Source organism: Mauremys reevesii, linkage group 6 (genome assembly GCF_016161935.1).
Source record: "Mauremys reevesii isolate NIE-2019 linkage group 6, ASM1616193v1, whole genome shotgun sequence".
In the NCBI taxonomy this organism is placed as follows: Eukaryota; Metazoa; Chordata; order Testudines; family Geoemydidae; genus Mauremys; species Mauremys reevesii.
In genome coordinates this window covers 92,402,286-92,424,662 of record NC_052628.1, presented here as the reverse complement: position 1 = coordinate 92,424,662, position 22,377 = coordinate 92,402,286, and the positions used below count along the sequence as shown (strand labels likewise).

Here is a 22,377-nt window from a genome sequence, read left to right as displayed (position 1 = left end):
TCCCTGCTGCCTTTCAACCACTGGAGTTATTTTCCAAATATATTAGTTCAAACATGAAATTCAGAGTGTAGTACAGTCAAAACATGATTACAGTAATTCATGAACTATGGGCTCAGGATGTCTCAAAAGAATGGTAGTAGGCTATAGAACTCTTCACTTCAGATGACTAGTTTAAACCCAGCCTGAGTCTCTTCACTAAAAACAGTCATTTGGTTAAGTGGAGACCTGCCGAACAGGACCTGGATTAAGCCTCCACATCTCGTGTCATGCACTGCAACAAGAAATTGTCTGAATGTAGAATTGAAATTGTCCATCACTGATTACCTATTTTGCTGTCGTCATCTTCGCTCTCAGCTGCGCTGCCTTCTTCATTGTCAACTTCAATGCCCACTAGGAAAGAAATCATACTGTGCTGTACATTGAAAGATGAATAGTTATTAAAGACATTTTTAAAATATATGCTTAGAAATGACTTGAATGTGTCATATTTGGGGTCTTAGTTACATAAACCCAACATACTGGAACACTGAAGTTTTAGAATATATATTTTAGTGAGTACAACCAGGGAGGTATGAACAACACAGTGGCATGTGGCACTCCTTTCTTTGGCCAGAGCACTGGAGCTGAGAATGGTGATAATAAAAAGTGTGTTTTTCTTTTTCAAATAGAAAAGAATATGGAGGATGTGAGAGGTACAAGTTTCATGGAGAGATGAGGTAACCAGCAGCAACCTCCTGATTGGGAGAAAGCAGAAGGAAAATGAAAAAAGTGCTGCCTCCCTGGGCAATTCTCAAACTTCCTTTAAAAATGTGCAAGACTAGCAGTGACTAGCGCTCTGGAATCTTCTAAGATAACCTGCAAGCTTTAACAAAGAGCCATTTCCTGGTAAAACTGAGTGGAGGCGGAATGGAAGTTAGGAGTAGCAGCATAGCTGATGGATAGAGGTTTCCAGAAGAGGAGAAAGGAGTTTCTTTTGAAGCTTCAGATTTAGAATTCAAAACTCTAAGCAAAGTGGCAAGAAATGTTTTTGTTCTTTCTTGGACAGGGAATTGCCCTACCTCATAGCCCCCAAGAGACGAGATAGAGAGTGGAGACTCCAGGGAGAGGACCCCTAGCCTCCTTCCACTCCCAGGACAACAATACTTAGGTTGGAGTGGGGTCCCTGGTCCTAAGTGGAGGGGCATGGCTGCAGTGTTACTGTCTGAGGGAGTCCAGTAATGCAGTGAGGGAGGAAGCTGATGGTTGACTTAATGAGAGAGGGGCACTTATGGGCACTGGTTATAATGAATAGAGGAGGTTGGTTGAGTTGCTCTGTTTACTGAGATGTGATTGGAGGGTGTGGATATATAGTTATACAAATGTTATGTAGCCTGTTACCTAAATGTTTACAGAACTGGGTTTATTATTCCTGGCGAGATCTAGAACACACAAACCTACCTTCATTTTATGGGAGTTGTCATTCTAGTCAAATTATTCACACCACTCTAATACTGATTACTAATGAGTAGAGCAGGAGATATCCTGTACCTGCTAGCCACAATTAACCAGGAGTATATCCCAAATAATCTGGGGCACTTTGAACCAGTGGTGGTGGTGGTAGGGAACCCTATGTATTTAATTCCAAAGAAGTTCAGCTGAAGAAAAGAGCTATTTGGTGACCTGGTGGTGACCTGGTGTTGGCCAACTAGTGTCAACCAGTGATGTTCCCTCAGAAAGATTTCTACTGGTGTAAGAGGAGAAGATTGCAGCCGGCTCCCTGAAAAGTTCTCAAGGTGTCTCTGTCTGGGTCTGGAGGCCCAGAAGCATGAGGGAGAGGGCTTGAGGTATGCCGGTGGAATGTATAAGATGATATGTGGTGGGAAAGAGTTAAGGAGGAAATTAAGAAATATTGTCCATTAATATAACTATGCAGTTGTTATTCAGTTTCTATATATCATATATTTTCAGACATGTGCTACCTAACTTTCTCCCTATAAAGTCAGGACAGTAAGCCTACAGTAAGTTGTACAACTCATTTTTTCTAAAACAACCTTTCAGTCAAGAGAAAACTAAAATTATCATAATTATTCACTTCCTTGTGTGCCTTTTCACTTTTCCTCGCTCTTGTAATGGCTCCCCTCCCCCCCCCCACCCCAGTTTCTGTCATGGACTCACATTAAGCAGCTTGTGACCTCTTAAACGATGATGTAAAAGTTAATTTATCCAGTGAAAATTGAAACCAAACAATCAGGCATTGCTGCTTAGCTTTGCTGAGATAGGAGATTATAAATCAAAAAATGATAAAATATGTAGAGCTGTAAACAAGAAACAACAAAAAGTCTTGTTTCTGTCCATGTATTAACATGGAAAGGGTTATTATCCATTATTTGACAGGCATATTAAAACAGGAATGTATGCACAAAATTTAAATTCCCTCCACAAAACATCTTTGTAATTTTCTGTCATTTGCACAACATCTGCATAATAATTTTTTAAGATTATGCAAAAATTTAATCATGCAATATCATCAGTGGGATGTGAAAATAAGTGCTCTTTTGTTCGGCCTGGACATATGCCTTCTGTTGCTGGCAGTAACTGGATCTACATTTGAAAAAGATCATTACATCGCCATTGAGAGCTTGCAATGACGAAGACAGACATCTCTAAAAAGATACGTTGCATGCAACAGTAGCTCATGGTCTTTTATTTGCAACTAATTCCTTTACTGAGCTCCTCCAGCCAAAGAGAAATTCCCAAGGAAGCATTATAATGATATAGGCTTGGCCTTACTGCAGATTCTGATGAGTGCAGACAGTAAGCAAACAGCTGAGGGGTTAGAATATATTCTGAATCATGGGCTGGAGCTAATAGTATATCATGCAGAAATTAACATTATATGTGGTACAAATAAAAACAATGCACTATGCAGCATAGCAACTTAAATGCAATAGAAAGTAATTTATTGAATTTAATTAAATATAGTGGCATAAGGTAATAAATGTGCTAAACCGAATCCAGCATATCGGACAAGACAATATGTTTGCACTAAATAATAGGATCACTCATCATTCCGACTGGGGAGTGGAAGGAGGAGGTAGGCCATGGTCTTCCAAATAATAGAAAGTCAACGTGTTTACATGCTTGATTATCTATGTGGCCAGCAGTAAAAGTGCTAAATAACGGATTTTAAACAACAAACAGAGAAAAAAACATAAAGACAAATGGAAGTGGATATTACTGTGGAAAGGAGGTGAGAAAAAGCATTGTATTAGCCTGGAAGTGCAAAGAGAGGATTAGAATGGATCACACAACTGCAAGAGTAGTAAGTTCTTAGTGCAGACCCTGCGCAATCTTGGGTTTTTTTGCAAAAGCCGACAATTTATAGCATTAGATTGAAAGGTAGTTGCTGCCTCCATGACCTCATTCTTCTGCAGAAATAGACCTTGCAAACCTGCTAAATCCATTTGTCCTAAAGATACCCTCTAAAAAAGAACAAATTTACTGTGCAACAGAAATCATTGTAGCAACATTTAAGTGACAAATTATCACAAGTTCCTTTTATATTTTCTGGAATTACACATTATTGTGCTTCATTCCAAACACTCTGGCCTTCTCTGCACTAGATAAGAACATAAGAATGGTCATATTGAGTCAGACAAATGGTCTATCTAACCTAGTATCCTGTCTTCTGACAGTGGCCAGTGACAGATGCTTCTGAGGGAATGAACAGAACGGGGCAATTATTGAATGATCCATCCCTAGTCATCCAGTCCCAGCTTCTGGAACTCAGAGAATTAGGGACACCCAGAGTATGGGGTTGCGTCCCTGACCATCTACCCTTCACAACATCCCCTGGCAACGAGTTCCATAGGTGTACTTGGCCTTTCAGAAAGCCCTTGACAGGGTCCCTCACCAAAGGCTCTTAAGCAAAATAAGTAGTCTTGGGATAAGAGAGAAGAATTTCCACATAGTGAAACATTCTTGGAGTTAAAGGATATCAGAGTTGTTTGTTAATACCCCAGAATTCTCAGGTGCAGTCAGTGTCATCATCAACATGAGCACCAACATAGACCCTACCCTGGAGCAGAAGTGACAGTTCTTGACGCTGCTTCCCCTGACTAGTTGCATTGCTGCTGAAGATTGGAAAGTGTTACAGGCAGAATTCAAGATCAGATAAGAGCTCCTGGTATTTCAGTAAATGGGCACAGTGCTTATAACTCCCCTTAGCACAACGTCCCAGGATCAGCTGTAAGATAATCTACTGGTGCAGCAGGCAGGCATTGAACACCGACCTTGCCTTCTTTCAATCCATGAATGTTTCCTGAGTGGGTTCTGGATGAGGCCTCTATTTTATCTTGGGATGATAGTTGGATGAGGTGATGGTGAGTGGCTGATAAATTTCCAAATGAAGATGGATACCTATTACTAGCTCTTTGAAGAAACATCTCAGTACTACACTGATGGTATTGGCATTGTTAGTTCTGGGATTCTTCTTCCCTCAAGGACAAACAAATAAAAAAGGCAATAAGGCATAATGACATCAAATAGAACACACAATGTGTCTATTATTATTAATCATAATTATTATAGTAGCACCCAGAGGCCTCAGACAGGCTAGGTATCCATTGTCTCAAGCACTGTATCTCTCTTGGTAGTCCATTGATCCGATGATGACAAATCTGTGCAGATCATCTATTGTTGGTCTCATGGTGTGCCCTCTGATGACTGTACAAGCCAATTCTAGAGGTGCACATTTTGCTGCAGATGGTGCGTGGGAAGTTCGCGGTCAGTGGATTGTGCGCTGCTGATGCTCTGTGACATCGTTCGCGTGCCTCTTGTAGACGCCGGCAGTGGTCTTCCTCAAAGGTGATGCAGGTATTTCTAACTGTTGTACGCCACTGTGTTCTGTCGCTGGTGACGTCCTCAAGGTCCCTAGGTTTGATACTGCTATACTGCAGATTGGCTTTGATGGTGTCCTTGTAATGTTTCCGTGGACGACCTATATGCCAGATGTCCTGGGAGAGCTCACCATACAGAAGCTGGTGGGGGATTCTGTTGGCATCCATGCGGCTGACATGACCGGTCCAACGTAGCTGTAACTTCATGATCATCATTTCGATGCTGGTCATCTGGGCTCTCTTGAGGACCTCGAGATTGGCCACTTTGTCTTGCCAGTGGATCTTCATGATGTTGCGGAGGCAGCACATGTGGAATGCTTCAAGCTGCTTGATGTGACACCTATATAGTGTCCATGTTTCGCACCCGTACAAAAGAGATGAGAGAACAACAGCTCTGTACACAAGCAGTTTTGTTGACATTCGGATGTTGTGGTGGTTTAAAACTTTGACACGCAGACAGCCAAGTGCCTGGCTTGCTTTGGATATTCGTGCATTGATCCCATTATCCAGTGATCCATCACTGGATAAGACACTACCCAGGTATTTAAAGTTCTCCACTACTTTAAGCTTAGTGCCGTCAATGGAGATACTCAGGACAGAAGCATTTGATCCAGGTGCAGGTTGATGAAGAACTTCTGTCTTTCCGAGGCTGATAGTTAATCCGAAGAGTTGCGAGGCCTCAGCAAACTTGTTGACAATGTGCTGAAGATTATTTTCAGTGTGAGCCATGAGGGCACAATCGTCGGCAAAGAGTGCGTCAAGAAGGAGTTTCTGCACTGTCTTAGTCTTTGCATTCAGGCGACGGAGGTCAAAAAGTGAACCATCGTGCCGGTATTTCAAGTATATACCTCGGTCCAGATCTTTCATTGCACGGTTAAGGACGCATGTGTAAGGGGACTGTTGCCCCCTTACTAACATTCAGTGGGGGTGTTTGGTTGCTAGCTCCCAGCACTAAAAAGGGAGGGGTCGATGGGAAATCAGGAGCCTGAGACTGACAGTCTCCAGGAACAATGTGGAGAGGCCAGTGCTCCAGGACAGCCTGATTGACAGGGCGGGCAGGCTAATCAAGGAGTCAGGAGGCCAGGGGGGCCCCGTCCTCCATGTGAGCTGGAACTGTCTGAGTCAGATGGAGTGGGGCCGAGCTAAGGAGAGAGCAGGGCCCCAAGCTAAGCTAATGGGAGCGGAGCTGCAGCCCAAAAAGCCAGAGCACAGCCCAGAGAGAGCAGCCGTGCCCTTGGAGCAGAGCTGCAGCAACCAGAGCCGGAGGGGTCAGACAAGCAGCCCAGGAAGCAGATGAGAGCTCAGAGCAGAGTCACGGAAGCAGCCTGCAGAGCAGCCCTGCCTTGGGAGCAGAGCGGTAGCAACTGGAGCCAGAGAGGCCAGAGAAGCAGCCCAGGGAGCTGAAGTCAGAGCAGCAGCAGCAGCCGTGCTGAGGCAGAGTGGAGCTGGAGCTGGGGCAGTCTGGAGCTGGGTGCGGTGAGCAGCTGGGGAGAGCGAGGGGGACCCCGGGCAGTGGGCCCAGCACAGAGAGATACCTCAGCCAAGAGGCCCTGCAGGCCAGACTGGGAGGGGGATCGTAACCCTGACAGGCCGGAGGTGACGCTGAGGAGAAGGGTCCTGCCACCCAGAGCCTGAGAGTGTGTGGCCACTGCCAGAGCAAGTGTCCGACCCGCAGCATCCTTGCAGCACAGCCAGGGCCTGAGAAGGAGGCCTGGGACCTACAAGGAACAGACTGTGAACTGCCCTGACATTCCAGAGACACTGTTTGTGATGTTCCCTGCCACAGAGCAGCATAACGTGTTTTCCTTTAACCTTTCCCATTTTTCCTTATTCTTTTTTTAAATTAAGTGTTCATTAAATAACTTGTATTTGCTTTAAATTGTATGATGTGATCAGTGGGTCAGGGAGGTGTGCAGTGCAAACAGAGTACCCCGGAGTGGGGACACCTTAGCCCCTGTACTAGGTGACCACAGCAGGGTTGGGGGTCGAGCCCCCCAGGAATCCTGGGCCCAGCCTTGTTGGGGTTACGAGGACTCTGCCAGACAGGAGAGTGGAAGGGGAGTCCTCAAGGGCAGGGAGGCCTCTGGGTAAAGGAAGTGGGAGCGAGGACTCAGATCCTTTCACTAGCCCACTTTACCGGGGTAGTGCAGAAGCCAGGAAAGTTCCCCACAATAGCAGGACCATTCCCCCGCTTACACATGCAAAGAACAGGTTAAATAGGACAGGAACGAGAACACATCCTTGTTTCACACCATTGGTGATGTTAAAGGGGGCTGATGTGGCTCCATCAGACAATACTTCACCTGTCATGCTGTCATGAAAAAGGTGTATAATCTGGACAAATTTTCTTGGGCAGCCAAGTCGTGTTAGAATGGTCCAAAGGGCTTCCCTGTTGACGCCTTTGTTAGATCTATGAAGACAGCATGCAGGTGCATATTCTGTTCAATGTTCTCTTGTATTTGTCTGACAGCAAACACCATGTCGACTGTGCTCCGGCCAGGTCGGAAACCACATTGACTTTCAGGTAGATTTGCCTCGGAAATACTGGCTATTAAGCGGTTCAAGATGATGCGGGCGATGATCTTCCCAACAACGGAGAGGAGGGATATGCCTCTATAGTTTCCACATTCTGCTTTGCTGCCTTTGTTTTTGAAAAGAGAGACAATAGTAGCGTCACGGAGGTCCTGTAGTATGTTTTCATCCTCCCAGATGCTGATGATCACGCTGTGGAACGCTGCTAGTGCTGCTGGACCTGCTGCTTTGTATATCTCTGCTGGTATCCCATCTTTTCCAGGAGCTTTTCCTGAACTCATCTGGCTAACAGCTTTCTTAATCTCATCTATAGTAGGCGGAAAGTCAAGATCTGTCAGAGCAGGTTGTTGTGGAATTTCATTGAGGACATTATTATTCACGGTTGATGGTCTATTGAGAATGTTGCTAAAGTGTTCTCACAATCTTTCGTTGATGCCTTCTTTATCTTTAATCAGTGTTGTTTTGTCTGATGAGAGCAATGGGGTGGTCCTTAGTTTAGAAGGTCCATAGACAGTCTTAATAGCACTGAAGAACATCTTTGAGTTGTGAGTCTCAGCATAGTGCTCAATTTCTTTGGCTTTGCTCTCCCACCAGTTATCTTGTATCTGACGGAGGTCTTTCTGTGTTTTGCTCTGAAGGTACTTGAAATAGTCCCTTTAGAGACTGAGGAGGGGTCATTCTGCCATTCAATAAAGGCTTTTCTTTTTACTTCCAGTGCTGAGCATATTTCTTCTTGGTTCTCATCAAACCAATCCTGATGTGTTCTTTTCTTTGGTCCAAGAGATGTTATTGCTGTGTCAGTCACTATCTGCTTGAACTGGTCCCACTTTTTGGTTACAGTACTGATCAATAGTCCGTGGGATGTCAGTTTGTCATCAAGACTCCTCTGGAAATTGTTGAAACACTGAGCATCCTTCAGTTTGGCTACATAGAGTAAATGACAGTATCTGGCCTAAAAAGCTTACAGTCTGAAGACAGTTAATTATGTCAATGTCCTCTCATCTTGTGATAGTTCATCTTCATTTCAGTCATACTCCTCTGTCTGCTCTCTCCTCCTGATTCTTGGCAATTTTCATCAGCCCCACCCTTACCCCACGCAAGCAGCAACAACCTGGAATGATTGCCTGGATGGAGACAAGCTCTGCATAGAATAGCCCAAGATGGAGGTGCCAGTGACTCAAGCAGCCCTGACAATGGTCTTTTATTATATTGGTTCTACAGCCTCTTGATGTTGTCTCAGCACTGGTTAGCACTACACTCAATTCCCAATTCGCCAAACTCTGTGACACCTTGCTGGAGACCTGCCGTTTGTGGATCAGGTAGGTGAGCTCCACCTGGAACACCTCATCATTCCATGTCCCATGCAGGGCTCTCATATTGGTCTCAGGCCAGTTTTCAGCTCTAGCAGAAGTTTTCCCAGGGCAGGCATGGTAGGAAGCAAAAACAAGAGTTCACCTATCTCACAGAAATAGATACTAGACAAAGCAAAAAAAACCCTCATCCCCTGCTTGCAAAATGTTTGGGCAGCAGTTGTATGTGTGTTGTGCAGTTGATAGCAGCTTAAGCCACTTTTATTGCAATGCTTTTACACCATGTAGATGTGACCTAAACTGCTCTGCCTGATGAATGTGAAACTGATGAAACTTGTTAGACCTGTTTTGGGAAACCATTTTTTTAACTAAACTTTTTTTTACATAAATGTTACTCAGAAAGTAACAAACATGCTAACGTATAAATAAGACAGGAATAAACAGAAGGAAAAAAGAACTTCACAAGCATAAAAACGCTGGTCCATGCAAATATCACTAGTAATTTAAAAAAAGGGGAGACAGGGCAATACAGAATACCTACAGAGCTCACAGTGTGGTCTGGTACAAAGCGTTATTTATCCAAGTGGTGCTATTGGATTGTAACTCAGTATTGTATGTTGCGGAGCGGAGAGGATCAACTTCTACAGTTCGATGATAATTGAAAGTATCAGGAGAGGAGCTACAGCCAAAGAGCACCAGACTCTGGGACATGTGCCTTTCATGGTAGTAAATGTCAGCAACATTGGTACCGGTGCCAATTTTTAAAATACTTATGAGACTTCTGACGTGACATGGTGGACAATGCATATGAAGCAAAGTCACATGACCCACACTAATTCCCTGTGGCTGAATGCAAAGCAGAAAAAAACAGGTATGCTGTATGAGTAATACTAGGTCCAGGGAGTAGGCCTGGCAAGTGGCACTTGTTAGTGAGTGTCAAAACTTTCTCTGCTCCACAGGAGCATGCACACATTACAGGATCTGTTCAGGTTCACTTGAAAGGTCAATGAGATTTTTGACACATCTAACCTAAGTTTGGACTTTATAAAAAAGCAAGAAACCTGAAGTGTTTCTAGTGGCTTCCTTGCAAACATTTCACATAGCTCTGCACTTTATTAACATTAAAAAAGCTGTGTCATAAAACTGATCATGAAACTAACATATTATACATGTTAAAGAAATAGATCCCTTCTCAGCTGCTGGAGTGACGAAGACCACATGTGTAGAAAATCAAAGAATTTTAAGATCTTTGCTGTATTAATAATTGACTTTTTGGTTTTGTTTGTTGGTTTTGTCACATATCTAAAAGACCAACATTATTGGTAGTTTGGACATTTGACAGATAGGAGCAATAAATTGTTACAAATGTACTTAGCATTATTAACAGAAAGCTACTTCAGATCATTAACTCAGTAATAGTTTTCCAAGAGGAAAAGAAGGGGCTAAGCAGCCCACATTTCAGTGCTACAATTATTCATGGCAAAACCTGTCTTACTGAATTATTAGAGGAGCATATCATCCATATTCAAATTACATTTCATGGTGACACTAAATCTAAATGCTCTTTAGCATTAAACTTCAATGCACTTCTATATGACACAGCCTACAGAAATGGCAGAGAAGTATTCCTCAGATACTTTACTATTACCCTGCATCAAAACTGAAGGCTTCATGATACACTGGTTTGCTGAAGTGGTTATTTATAATCTTTGGTGCAAGACCATAAACATCAGTATGTGGGATGCTTTTAGCTGTATAACTGTCACTTGTTTCCAGCTTTTTCAAATTGGCCTACACGTGATCAGACTTGTGAACAGCTCTAAGAAGCAGAGCAGAGCTATGCAGCAACATCTAGAATGACTCAGTGTTAATGAGAAGGTTTGAAGAGGATCTCAAACATCTTGGGGTATGTGTTCACTGCAGTTATCTTGGATGACCAGCACCAGGATCCGAGCACCCAGGTTAGCCTAGCCTAGCCCAGTGTGCGCAGCCACACTGCAAAACTCTGCCTGAGTTACTGGTGCTGCACCTGGATGTATCACTCGGACTTTGGGATATGCCTCCTGCGGTTCTTTGTGCAGTGGTAAACTGAATCACTCTGATTCTTTCCCAGTGAATTGTGAGAGAACTTCTCTGTCCTTCTGAGTTCATGGAGGGAGTCCTGGGAAGGCACTAAAGGACTATCACCACTCAAGTGATTTAGCCTTCATCCTCAATTCAAAGTGGTCAGGTTACGAACCAAAGACTCACTCAAGTTTTAGCCTATAGCCCCAGTCAGGCAAGCTAGGTGTTGAAAGCGCCGCCAAACTCGGGTGAGAGGGATTTGTGTGTAGATGGGACACGGGGTTGGGGCAACACCCAAGTAAGAGGCTGAGTTAATGCTGCAGTGAAGCCTGGCCCGTAGATGCCAATAGACTGCTCAGAGGGAAACCTGCAATTTTCTCACTTTGGTGGCCACAAGTGGAGCACTCCATGCGATATAGAGACAGATTGTGTGTGGGCCTTCAACTGGCCATTCAGTGGCCTTGTTCACTCAGGTCACTCTGCCCTCATAAACCTGGGATTTAGAACTGTAGGTACTGATAAATTCCTACCTCATCCATCCTGCCATTGACCTTTGCACTTGATCATACGCCCTGCAGCTGAAATGGGAGGAGTGGAGAGAAGCATTCATATTTAATTTTTGTTTTCTAGCTCATTCTATATTTTCTTACTGACAAACTTTCCCTGAGATCTTATTCTGATAACACGATGCAGCATGCAAATGTTCCTCAAAACTAACCCATAAAATATGGTCTAGTTGTGTAACACTGCTGGCTGGCAACTGATCAACAGTTGCCTGTATTCCACCCAGGAGGAGGCTGCATTTCAGTAATAGGCAAAGTGGTTTGTATGTAGTTTGGAAAATACTGTAAGATTCTTCAGGATAACAGGTGACATAAAAAATGAATAATATGACTTTTTATTATTTAATTATTAAGACAATATACTGGAGCATAGACAGACTTTCAAGCAATTACCTGGAGTCAAACGCCCAGCCTACTTGTGACAGGCTCTGCTGAAGGGAATGAGCCAACCCACCTGAGGGTAGTTAATTGCCTATGTAGCTGGAAGGCAGTTAATTAAGGAGCCAAATAAAAGGCTTAGGAGATCTCAGATGAAAAAAGCTTCAGAGGAGAAAGGAAGCTTCAGAGTAGGGGACCACCTATGGATCCTGAATTAGGCAACAGCTATCCAGACAGGGAAAGCCTGAGAGAGACCTTGAACAAGCTGGAGAAGACTGCAGCGCTATCCGGGCGGTGGAGAATCCTCAGGCCTTAGAGCATAAGAAGCTGCTTCTGGAACTTAGAGAATTTTGCTTTGGGACTTTTCAGTTTAGAAGGCTTTATTAAAGGGAGATGTGCTGCTGTAGAGTTTTTGGCTTCTCCTTTGCCAGGCTGTTTTAGTGACCTCGTTGTTACCTTGTTAAGGGATGGAAACTGAGGCAAGCCACAGCACAGCCTCACTCCTCAATGAGGGAGCAGTCAGGAGGTGACAGTACCCCTTCCAAATCTGGACCTGGTAAGTAGATCTGATAATGTAGGTGGGTCTCTTTCACTAGAAACTAGTGAAATTCTCTCTCCAGTGCCAAAAAGATACAGTCATCTATACTTAGAAGATCTACATCCAGTTGCTTAAAAAAAATCTGAAATTCCCTTCACATTCTTCTCTGAACCTTGAATAATAGACTGTCCAAAATTAGTAGTCTCAGACATCCTAAATTTCTCACCACACCTCCATCCACTCACAACTCTCCTTGCAACCCAACCCAGGGGAAACCACTAGACCTTGAAGATGACCTGAAGGGGCCAAGTTAAGCTGAGCTCAATTATCCCTCCCCTAGGATGCTCTGCTAGCATCCCCATCTCATTTAACCAGGGGACTGTCACTGGAAGCATCCCATCTGCCATAGTGTAGCACATGGGGAGAAACAAAGGCCTTCAAGTAGCCAAGAATCAATCTACAGAAATCAAGAAACTCCTTGCTGTTTTACGCAAACATCTCACCTCTACTCAATTATAGATCTATACTGCAAATTTAATGCACATTGAGAAGTTCAAGTTTTCTTTACCATTTTAGTATATTGCCAGATTTTGCTTGTCAGCTGTTTGATGTGACCTTATATGTGAAGCTGATCAGATTACTTCAAAACTCTAGAAGGCTGATACAGGAACTCTGCAACCCCCACTTGCCTTCACTGTCCTTTTTTTCTTTTTCCAGGCTACATTTCAAATGTACTAAGGGGAGCTAGTTAAATAGACTGTTTATACAAGTCCAAAATGTCATCGCTACATAAATTTAATGAGGTTCAGTTTTCAATGACCTAGGCTCAGATAACTAAAGGAAGATTTTCTTTCTTCCCTTCCCTCCCTCCCCCAATAAATACCTTCCCAACTGCCTAGTTGTCAGTCATGTGCCTCATTATTATCCATTCCCTACACCAGGCTTTCACTGAAGAGGATTTTTTGCCCAACAACGTGCAACCTTGTCAACATCTGAAAGTTATAAACAGGGACATGTAGGAAGTAAATGACGGACACATTCTTTCAACTCTGTTCAGCTCTGCAGGGTGGCAATAGGTTTCTGTTGGTAGAATGGAGAAGTGGTAAATGTTTTCCTAAAACAATAGGAGCTGTTCTGGCTAAATCAGGAGGGTTGGCATCTTGTCATGCACTTGTATGGTATTCTACAAGCTGGATGGCTGCTTCCAGTTTCCTACTAGTCTGTACTTGTACATCACAGGCGTCATTTGTTGCTTCTTTAAGTTTAGGGCGAGACTTAGCACTCCTATTTCAGGCAAAGCTCCCTTTCAGCTCAAGGGTAGATAAGCCTATTACAGGGCTGCAGAATCAGGCCTGTATTATTCCCTCTTGCCATTAAAACCCACAGAAGCAGGCTGAGGAGGGGAGGAAACTTCAATGAAGAACCCTTCCAAGTTCCATCATGGGAAGCACAGGGTTTTCCCTTCCCCCAAGCCCTGTGGACCCACCAGAATCCTCATGGCTCCTGGGCCTGCTTTACAATGAAATGTTCTGCACAGCATCACCAATATCAAGGTTGTGCTCAGCCCTATCATTAGACATGCCATACTGACTTTGTTTAGAGTGCATGCAGGGGGTTAGGAGATTTAAAATCTGTTTATATATGTGGAGTACAAGTCAGTGCCCTGCCAACAAGGGTTTCAGTTCAGACGACTGCTGCTGAATTTGGGACAAGTTCAGATCTTCATGTGAGTTTTGCCTGTCCAACCCATCTCTCCTGAGCAGACAGGTAGGCAGCAAGATGGTGTGAGAGCCCTGCTTGCATCATGCTCATAAATACCTGGAGGAGAAAACCACTCATGGCTCAGAGTTGTGTTTTTTAATTAGACTTAGCTCCATTGTAGCCCTTGACTTCAGTGGAGCTATGCTGACTTATACCAGTGGAAGAGCTGGCCTATAGTTCTTTACAATAGGTAGAAGCTGGGGTCTGTGAAGCCTGCAGAACCCCTTAAACGATGCACATAAGACCAGAACTAGAACAGGTTACATCTGTATCACTTCCTATTTCTGTTAACACTTCGTCAATTGAGCATATTGATGTAGGGCCATTTCCCATTCTTATTGCAATCTTTGTCCTAAGAATGTAGGATCAAAATATTAATGCCCAGTATTGTCTATGAAAATCAGGAATGTAGTAAATTGTATGTCTCTGACCTTTACGGTTTCCAAAGTGTGACTTGCTCATATTATTCCCATTCTCCCATTTACAGCATTGGTAATGAGAAGAACAGATGATACTGCTAGCTACTGAAAAAGATTCTGTACAAGTTCCAAGTCTAGTGTACATAAAACAGACCTGGTCCCCATCCTACCCACAATGTCTCATTATTATCAGCGTCATCTCCAGCCACTTCCAGGCCCCACAGAGAGCACTCTGGGTCAGCCAGATGCATGGCTGGCCAGGACTGAGGGGAGGGGCTTCACTGATCCTCTAGCAATCAGGAAAGATAGGTTATGTGACCCTGGGTTGCATTACCTTTCCTCTGGGGCCCCTCCATTATGGAGATGCACTCCTGTCGAATAGTCCCTTAAGTAATCCCACTGGGTGACACTTCCCATGGCTCTGAGGTAACCCACTACCACATGCCCTTAGTGTGAGAGACCCTTATTTCTGCCTGCCATGAGTCAGCTGCCTGACTCCACCAGCCACAGCTAACACAAAGTCCAGGTCTACACAAGCCCCGCTCTCTCTCTACAGGTTACTGATGGGCACACCCCAACTCCGAGCCCTCTGAGCATTTCCCTGAAGTGTCCAGCTTCTGTTCCACTGGAGGCCTGCAGTATTCACTGTTGCTGTCCTGCCAAAGAAACAGTACACCCCCGCTTACCAGTTACACCTCACATCAGTGCTCTGCTTGACACACAGCTCTGAGATATGTTTATAGTGAAAACAGGGAAAAGCTTAACAAATTGTAGTAATTCAAGTGATAGCAAATAGAAGTACTGGAAACAAATGGTTACATATAAAATCAGAACATGCATTCTAGAACTTAGACTTACTTAACTAGATCCTTTCATATCTTATAAAGCAATCACCCAAGTCCTGCAAGTGTTTTACAGTCAGGCTTCACTGTGACCTCCATTGATAAGATACATGCTATTGTTAACTTGCTTCCTCAGTGAAGGATCCAGGGTGTACCTCTGCAACCCCACTTATACCCCCAACAACCCATTGTCTATATTCATAACCAAAGTCCCCTTCTGTTTATTTCTTCCTGTAAACTTCCTCTCTTGAAAAATTTTTCAATCTCTTGATTAACATTTGGCTCAGTATGCGCAGACAACCAGACAGAGAGAGAAGCATCTGTTACATCCTGCTTGAAAGGAACCTGGCTGAAACATGCAGGGCTAGCTCTAACTTTTTTGCTGCCCCAAGCAAAAAACAAAAAAACAAAAAAAAAGAGTGCCACCCCCCACACGAAACAACCTCCCCTGAGCACCACCCCACTGAAACAAAAACAAAAACCCCTGAGCGCCACCCTGCCGAAACAAAACCAAAACCCCCCGAGGGCCGCCCCACTGAAACAAAACAAAAAAACCGGAGTGCTGCCCCACCACCCCAAGATTGACTGCCCCTTAGAAGGTGCCGCCCCAAGCACATGCTTGGTTGGCTGGTGCCTGGAGCCGGCCGTGGAAACATGTCACCTCCTGGTGACATGCCTGAATTTAAGAATATAATTTTCAGTATTGATACATAATTTCTTAAATATACATCACTGCAAAATGTATGGATGGATGAGGACAAGCAGGTTACTGGCTCTGAGCAGAGGCCTCACATTCCATCCTCTAGTGAATTATTAAGCAAGAATCTGACCCAGAGAATCCCTGTTAAACTATCTGCACCCCTTTTGCTCCTCTGCCAGTTGGCACCAAGAGGTTCCTGGGCCACAGTTGGTAAGCATGGCAGAATTGAGCTCTCTGTGGCTTAGTGAGGGCCATGCACCAAATCAGTCACAAAGCTGGGAATAGAAGATGTGAGTCCTGTCTCCCATGCCCCTGCTTGGTCCACCAGACCATGTTCAAGAGACCACCTATTTCTTCACTTCTTACTGATATTTTACTGATCATTTCACATCATGCAACATTACAGCAAATTATTGTGTTGCACCATCCTGAACATGCCTCAGGACCAATGCATCTGCCAAACATTTGAGAAAATGCTACACTTTTCTAAATTGTGTGGATATCACTGATTACAGACAAGTCTGAAGCATTGCTGCTCATGGAAAGAGGTGGGTCAGGTGTCTTATACCTAGCTTTGAAAGGGTTAGATTTTTTTATCGATAGGTGTTGGTAAATTTCTATTTCACCATACACATACAAACCAATTAAAACATATTTCTATCGATGATGATGATAGAAATTTACAGATATGCAAAATAAGAAAAATGCTGCTTGGGAACTTATTAGAGTCAAAATCCAGTGATCTAGACTATTGAATTAGGCTTATGGGCTAGTGAATTAATAGTAAAAACAGGCATGATTTGTTGAGTTAAGGATTTTTACTTTTCATATTTTGACATGTGATATTGACAATTTGTGGTTTAAAGCTTTAACTTCTTGAATCTCAACATCTGCTGTCACTAAATAGTTGTTTTACACCCCACCATAATTTCCTGCATCTGTGAACATTTAAATAGCTAAAAATAAAAAAAAACTTTAAAATAATATATCCATCAACATTATAAAAATAATATTGAATTTTGCTAAACCTACTTATACCAAATTGTTTCTGACAGGAATTAATTCAGACTGATAAAGTACCATGACTGATACTATCAAACAGATTGTTACCAAATTAATTTGGTCCAGCAATAATATAAAAGAATTTACCTTTATAGCAATACAATTAGAGATGAGCCTGAACCAAGCACCAGAACCAAATACCCCCAGCCCTTGAGGGAGTATGAAATCCAACCATGGATCATTTCTCAGAGGATTCCTATATATTTATAATAAGATGAACTGAAGCTTTGGAACTAAACATAACCTAACTTTGGGTATTTGAAATCCAGATCCAGACCTGAAATTAGCCCATCTCTAAATAGAGTCAAGATAATTTCGCTATAACAAATGGATTTTCATATAAATTGTGAAGTGAACATTATATGTTTCTAGTAAAATCTACCTAAAGTTTAATTATTATCCTATTATCCAATGCAGAAAAGATATAACACCATTCTTTGTTCATCTCAGGAATGCTAATTCTGGTAAGAATCACTTTTTCATCGATGCTAACATAACTGAATTATTAGTCCGATATCTAGACCGAAAGGGCAAATGCTTGCAGCTGACTAGCTAGCTAGCTGGATTAAAATTTAGCACAGTACCCATTTCCTACCAATATGAGTAAATGCTGTAGTCCAGTTTTGTCCAAGTAAGAAATTATTAAAGATGAACAAACACCCACAGAAGTCAGTAAGAATTCTGGCTGAGTAAAGACTGAGTGAGGACATCAGAATTTGTCCCATACTAAGAATAGATTCCACTGATACATAATAACTTAGAGTCCACACAAGCACTCAGTATTTGAAAATTATATCAATCAATAAAAGAGAAAAAAGACTGAAAAAAGATTGTGATGGTATTTGGAGAGGAGGGAAAGGATGTCAGAATATAACACAAGTTACTCCTTTAGAGCCCTATCCTGCAAAGTGCTGAGCAGTTCTTGGAGCTGCATGTTATAAAAGTAGAATTTACTGCGTTATTTCTGAACATGAGTTTGCTAAAAATTTGTTTTGTGGTATCAGCCATGGTACTTAATGAGACTTAATTAATTCCTGTTAAAAGCAATTTGATATAAGATGCCTGACCCACCTCCTTCCAGGAGCAAAATCAGATATTTCATGCCCACTACATTTAGAAAAGTGAAGCATTGCCCATGAGAGAAGAGTGCATGCCACACCTTCAGAAGCTGCTCAACACTTTGCAGAATCTAGCCCTTAGATAATACAGTCCTAGAAAAACCATTTCTAATATCCAACACATAATGATGCAGCATCAACATGGAAATACTACTGAGGCTTTTATTATTAATAATGTGTATTACATTTAATATTAAATACTGAAGCAACTGGGATTTTTGCCTCAATACCAACTGCAAGAGGCAATGAAAATTCTTTGTTTTCTTCTGCTGCCCCATCTTTTGATAGAATTGTGGGTCAAGCAATGGTGGTTGTTGCATTGTTTTGATTTATGAGCTAGTGGAAAAACTAAATTGACCTCTTATAAGAAGCAAACTAAAAGCAAAGGTGCTTTCAAGTAAAATAAATTTCTAAACAGATAATGAATTACACTTTGAAGGTAAAGTTCTACCAGGAAGAATAAGGGGGAGATAGTTTTAAGCAATCCTGCAGAATGTTGAGCTGCACACAGTAAGTGAATACATGTATAAGATGTATAATTATATTTGTAATTACCAGCACTCTCAATGGTGGTTGGCTTTTCGTGTCTAGGCATCGTGACTGTATTTCACAGGGCTGCTCTAGCTGCTGCCTGTACAGGAGATTGCTTGAAGGATAAGTAGTTCAAGATAAAGTGTCTAGCACATCAAACGAGTTTTGCCTGTCAGTGAAAAGGAGGCGCTGCTGCAGTGTCATGGACTGAAACATAAGAAGGTACTAATTTCCCAAGTGATTAACTTTTCATGAATGTTTAGTTTACCATTTAGGGTTGGAGTACTGGGGTCAAAAGGAAGGGAGAGCTTGTTTGCATTTTTTTTTCTTTTTAATTTGAAAAGGAACAAAAATTCTTTTGGAATATACACTCCTACGGAAGTGAGCGTAGTTGTTTAAATGATTAAGTGTTTTGCTAAATCAGGACCTCATGCTTTGGCTACACAGGAAAGTTTTGCCAATATAGTTATAACCCCCCAGCCCACCTCATGGATGTTCTTATTCTGGTGTAGAGTGACTGTTTTGGTCCATGTTAAACCTCTTCCTAAGCAACATAACCTAAACCAAAAGGAAGTATTCTAAACCAGAATAAGAATGTCTGCTCTGGGGAGGGGAGAGCTTATACTGGTATATTGGTTTAAATTCATAGCTTAGTTTATATTGAAAAGGCTTTCCCATGTAGACATGGAATATAACTAAGTAGCCTGATTTTCAGTGGTACTGGAACTAAGAGTGCTGGAGGTGCTGCCACACCCCTTGGCTTGAAGTAGTAATAACAAACACCAAATATATGGTTTCCATGGTTTATATCATCAGCACCCCCACTATAAAAATTGTTCCAGCTCCGCTGTTGATTTCTCAAAGATGTTGAGCGACTATGAGCTCCTAAGTACATCTGAAAATTAGACCACAGATTTAGATCCCTGAATATGGGTCTTCGGATCCTCTTTGAAAATCTTGGCCTCTACATTTAATATGTAAGTACTTTTTAAAATTCTCATTACCCTCCAAACACTGTTTGACAAAGCATTAGAAGAAAAGGAGCAAAAAGAGTCTCTCCCAATATAAGTGTCCAAAGGCTAGGATAAGAGCAGCAGAGTTCACCTTTTAAATATTTGATGCTGTTTTTAATATAGTTTTTTAGTGCCTGGAAATGAATAATTAAGGGAACTGCACATTTACCACTGCCCTATTATTGTTTTACATTTCGAGTGCACTAGCACCTAAAGTCTTCAGCGAGGTTGGATCCCATTGTGTTAGTCATTGTACAAAGATATAAGAAATGACAGTTTCTGCCCCAACGCATTTAAAATCTAAATCGTTCTTCATTCATACTCACCTTGCCTTAATTTTGTCCCTAACATTTGCAAAAATATATACACAACTCAAAATAAGAAATTACTGGGCAGTTGCTGGGAACTGATTCCTTGTACAGGAAATAGGATTTTATAAAAATCCTAGCAAGCTGTTGTTTTGACTTTTGCACTTATTTTTGCAAATTGTAGGGGCAAAGTTACATTTGGGTGGGTGGTGTAAACCAGGTGACTTGATAGTGAATGATGAAGGGTTATATGGAAGTGGAAACTGGCTGGATCCCTTCCCAGTTCATTTCCTTTGCCTGTCCATTGTCTTAAGGTTGTGTGTTGATTTGGGGTTTTCATTTTATTTGGTTTCTGGAAGTTGTGGATTTTTTCAAAAGAGACTAACATTTGATGTGTGTTATTTGGACTCCACTGCAACACAATTTACTAACAAAATTATGTAGTTGTTCAGTTTTAATTCCACCCAGACCATTAATCCGCAGCAATACAAATGCTCCCAGTCAAAAAGATTAATTCTGCATTTATAACCATAGGAATTCTCTCTTTATGACAGTCTTACACCACTCCTGAAAATTTGTTTAGTTTCTTGAACTATTTTCACTTAACTTGTTGCAATTTAAAATTCATTACAGGGAAAACATAGCTTCTTGTGATTTTTTTTATGTGATTAGGAAAAGATTTACAGTGAAATTTCCCATCTATCTACATTTCCTATCGTGGGAAATTAAATTTCATATGAGATGAGCCTGGGAAACATTTGTAGTTCATAAAGAAATACAGGGATAGATTCTGATCCAAGCTACCCGGTGTAAATCCAGCATAATTCCATGTCCAACCACCCTCATTTTTAAAAAACTATCGAGGGAATAACAGTACAAAGTCTTGTAAATTACCCTGTGGGTTTAATTTAATATTCTATTCTTACTTTAAAGGAATCACAAGCATGACATTCAAATTCATGAGACTGCAGAGAAGTGTAGGCATTTAAGCAGAGCATTATAATTGTGCATGTTTTAATTACAATGCCAATGAAAAATATCAATCTGTTATCCAGGAAAAAACCCTTGGCAGAGTTTTATATTTCATCCTGAAGAACTTCAGTTCAGTAATATCTTATTTCTGTTTGTCAATCACACGGAAAATATTTAATGAAATAAACCACTTATCTGTATGGGAAAGGTGAAGGAAGGGACTATAAATACAGACCTGGCTTGTCTGACTTCTCTTTTTTGTATGGAATTAACAATAACACTAAGACTGGAAAGTCAAGCACTAAAAGTGAGGAAATGGCACGTACTCGTTATGATAGTCTTTAATTTCACCTACTCTTTATAGAACCTCTGCCTCATTCAGAGCACAGCATGGACAGTGCTCATTTGAACAAGCAATTATTCAATATTTTGTTATAGCCTTACTGCTCAACGTGTGACCTTATGCCTTATTTACTGAACACTATTCAGACCCCGCTCTGAAGACAGAATTACTAACTTCCACATGGGCTTTTCTAAAGCACTCATCAGTACAGTATGCAAGTGCTTCACAAACATTAGTTTATCTTCACTGTAGTATATTGAGGACTGTACTGGAATCAGAGGAGAGGTTTCCTGGCCCTGACTGCAGGCTAGGGGGCTCTCTAGCAAACTATGGGATCAGAGTCAGGGTTTGGCTACACTTGCAGCTGTACAGCGCTGGGAGTTAAACCTGTCTTCGTACAGCTGAGTAGGGAAAGTGCTGCAATCTGTCCATGCTGACAGCGCACTGTCGTGGCCACATTTGCAGCATCTGCAGTGGCACTGGGAGTGGTGCATTATGGGCAACTATCCCAGCATTCAAGTGGCTGAAACGTGCTTTTCAAAAGGGGGGGTGGGGTGGAGTGTGACAGGGAGTGTGGGGGAGAGAGAGAGTGGATTTTTGGAGCCGATACTCTGTCAGCAGCTGCAAGTTCCGACCCCCTCTACCACCCCTCTCTCACTCACTGAAAGCACCAGATAAGCAGCCTCCCCGAAACAGACACACGCACCCCGCACGCCGTGCTGCTTCTCTCCTCAAGCAAACACTAGCTGCGAGCATTCCAAAGGGAGCTCATTCACAGCAAACAGGAGCTGTGGGGTTTTTTTTTTTTAGATAAGCAGCTTCGGGAGCCTGGAGTTCACAACAAAACAAACAGAGGCATCACAACAAAACAAAGAGAGTTATCTTTACTTAAAAGCATTATGGGAAGGTTCCGGAGGTCAGTTACAGCGTAGTAAGATTATTCCCTGTTTACACTGGTACCCCAGCGCTGCAGCAGCAGCGCTATACTCTTTATTCCTCTTCTCGAGGTGGAGTACATGCAGCGCTGTAGCCAGGGAGATACAGCA

At 42.3% G+C, this 22,377-nt stretch overlaps 1 protein-coding gene across 1 annotated transcript in view; it reads right to left on the bottom strand.

Moving 5' to 3' along the window:
- TMC1 (transmembrane channel like 1) overlaps positions 1-1,443 on the bottom strand; it is a 66,779-nt gene extending 65,336 nt beyond the window's left edge. The window contains exons 1-2 of the mRNA XM_039542791.1: positions 1,438-1,443; positions 334-412 (exon numbers count right to left, since the gene is read on the bottom strand). Coding sequence (XP_039398725.1) covers positions 334-412; positions 1,438-1,443 — 85 coding nt within the window. The remainder of the gene's footprint in view (positions 1-333; positions 413-1,437) is intronic.
- Positions 1,444-22,377: the final 20,934 nt, after the last annotated feature.